The 2,500-nt window shown below is 48.8% G+C and overlaps 1 protein-coding gene across 1 annotated transcript in view; it reads left to right on the forward strand.

The window, feature by feature from the left end:
• The window catches only part of LOC125295326 (rasGAP-activating-like protein 1), a 108,432-nt gene that overhangs the window by 38,407 nt on the left and 67,525 nt on the right, over positions 1 to 2,500 (forward strand). Inside the window, 2 exon segments of the mRNA XM_048244595.1 lie at positions 480 to 527; positions 530 to 630. Coding sequence (XP_048100552.1) covers positions 480 to 527; positions 530 to 630 — 149 coding nt within the window.

Consider the following 2,500-nt stretch of genomic DNA (forward strand, 5'->3'; position numbering starts at 1 on the left):
AAAACCACACATCAGGTGGTTAGCCTGACTCTCCTTGGTGTCTCATTGGTAAGAGAAATAGAAAACTATTACCAGCAGGCGGTTAGCCAGACTGTCTCCTTGATGTCTCTGACATGCATGGGCTTGTTTTATATGTGGAGTTTCCACGTTGTTTTGATGTAATCACATAAGTTTGCAATTGCACTCTCTCCCTCCACCTGCATCATATTTAATACAGAGCGGCTATTTTGGTGCAGAGCTGGTTTTACGCTAGCTGGTTAGCATTGCTATCAGGGCAACAGAGCATAGCCATTTTGACATACATTTATTCAAAATGTTCCTTCTTTCAGACTCTTGCTGTTGTACACTAAACGCATGCACACCACCTGTAACAGCACTTCAGATAGTGCAGATAATTTGCTCCTCACTGTCACCTTGGCAGTCTCAAACTCCTCATCTGATTGGCGGATTGGTGCTGTCTATCAGGTGGAGGACCCCACCCTCTGACCCTGCTGGAGGAAGTGACAATAGTAGAGAGTCGCCAGGATCGCTGCCATGACGCTTGGTGAAGATCTACCTGGGCCAAGGGCTGGTGGTGCCCTTTCTAGACTACCTCAACACCAGAGAGGTCCACCACACCAGTACGCACCTGTGTGTGTGTGTGTGTGTGTGTGTGTGTGTGTGTGTGTGTGTGTGTGTGTGTGTGCCCTTTCTAGACTACCTCAACACCAGAGGTCCAGGGCACAATTATACACACCTGTGTGTGTGTTTTATACCCCATTGTAGAGCTGTAAATATAAGTTAATTGTTCATTGTGTAACTTGTTTGTGTCATGCGGTGTTAGTGTGTTTTTTTTGATACACCTTATAACCAATCTGTGGTCTTAAAAGAGTTAGAAGAGTTCTCCACGTGTATTCCCACGTGTGTGTGTGTATGATAGTGAGTGTGTGTGTGTATGATAGTGAGAGTTTGTGTGTGTGTGAGAGAGTGTGTGTGTGTATGATAGTGAGTGTGTGTGTGTGTGTGTGTGTGTGTGTGTGTGTGTATGATAGTGAGAGTTTGTGTGTGTGTATGATAGTGTGTGTGTGTGGTGTGTGTGTGTGTGTGTGTGTGTGTGTAAGGAGAGTGTGTGTGTGTGTGTGAGAGAGAGAGGTGTGTGTGTGTGTATGATAGTGAGGAGTTTGTGTGTGTGTGTGTGAGAGAGTGTGTGTGCATGATAGCAAGTGTGTGTGTGTGTGTGTGTGTGTGTGAGAGAGAGAGTGTGTGGGCGTGTGTGTGTGTGTGTGTGTGAGAGAGGTGGGTGTGTAAGCATGTGCTGCCTCTTTGTCTCATATTTATCTCCTGTCCAATTATTCTCCTCCTCCGCTGCGGTGTCGCCGCGGCTTCACAAGCTGTTTGGTTACTAATGATGTTTTTCTCTATTTCCATCCACACACCAGTCCAGTCCAGTCCAGAACCTCACAGTCCAGTCCAGAACCCTACAGTCCAGTCCAGAACCCTTCAGTCCAGAACCAGAACCCTACAGTCCAGTTCAGGAACTCACAGTAGATACCTTGTCTTAGCTAAATTACTGAAGCTAAGCAGGTGTGGGCCTGGTTGGGGTACTTGGATGGGAGACCCTTGGAAACTGGGTTGCTGCTGGAAGTGGAAAAGGGTGGGTGGCCAGTAGGTGGCACTCTTCCTCTGGCCAAAAAAAAAAAAAGATCGATCCTAATGCCCCAGTGCTGTGACGGGACACTGCACTGTAGGAGATGCCGCCCCTTCGGATGAGACGCTAAACCGAGGTCCTGACTCACTGTGGTCATTAAAGGTCCCATGGCACTTATCAGAAGAATAGGGGGTTCCCCAAGTCCTGGCTAAATCTCTAACTGGCTCATTCAATCTGGCCCCTAATCATCCCCCACTGTAATTGGCTCATTCACTCCCTCACCTCCACCCCTGCTGGTGTGGTGAGCCGCTCAGGCGCATATCGGCTGCCGCAGCATCACCCAGGTGGGTGCTACATTGGTGGTGGTTAATAGTGAGGACCCCTTACCCTCCCCTCATTGTAAAGCCGACCTTGCATCTTGAAAGGCTTACAAATTGGAAGCACACACATTATTACAGTCCAGTCTAGAACCCTACAGTCCAGTCTAGAACCCCACAGTCCACTCCAGAACCCTACAGTCCAGTCTAGTCCAGAACCCACAGTCCAGTCCAGAACCCACAGTCCAGCCCAGAACCTCTAAACCAGGAACCCTACAGTCCAGTCCAGGACCGTAGGGCTTAATGATGTTTTTCTCTCTATTTCCATCCACACACCAGTCCAGTCCAGTCCAGAATCCTACAGTCCAGTCTGGAACCCTACAGTCCAGTCTAGAACCCTATAGTCCAGCCCAGAACCCTACAGTCCAGTTTAGAACCCTACAGTCCAGTCCAATCCAGAACCCTACAGTCCAGTCTAGTCCAGAACCCTACAGTCCAGAGGAGAGGAGGGAGAGGAGAGGGAAAAGAGGAGGAGGGAAAAGGAGGAGTTAAGAGG

Source organism: Alosa alosa, chromosome 5 (assembly GCF_017589495.1).
Source record: "Alosa alosa isolate M-15738 ecotype Scorff River chromosome 5, AALO_Geno_1.1, whole genome shotgun sequence".
Lineage (NCBI taxonomy): Eukaryota > Metazoa > Chordata > Actinopteri > Clupeiformes > Clupeidae > Alosa > Alosa alosa.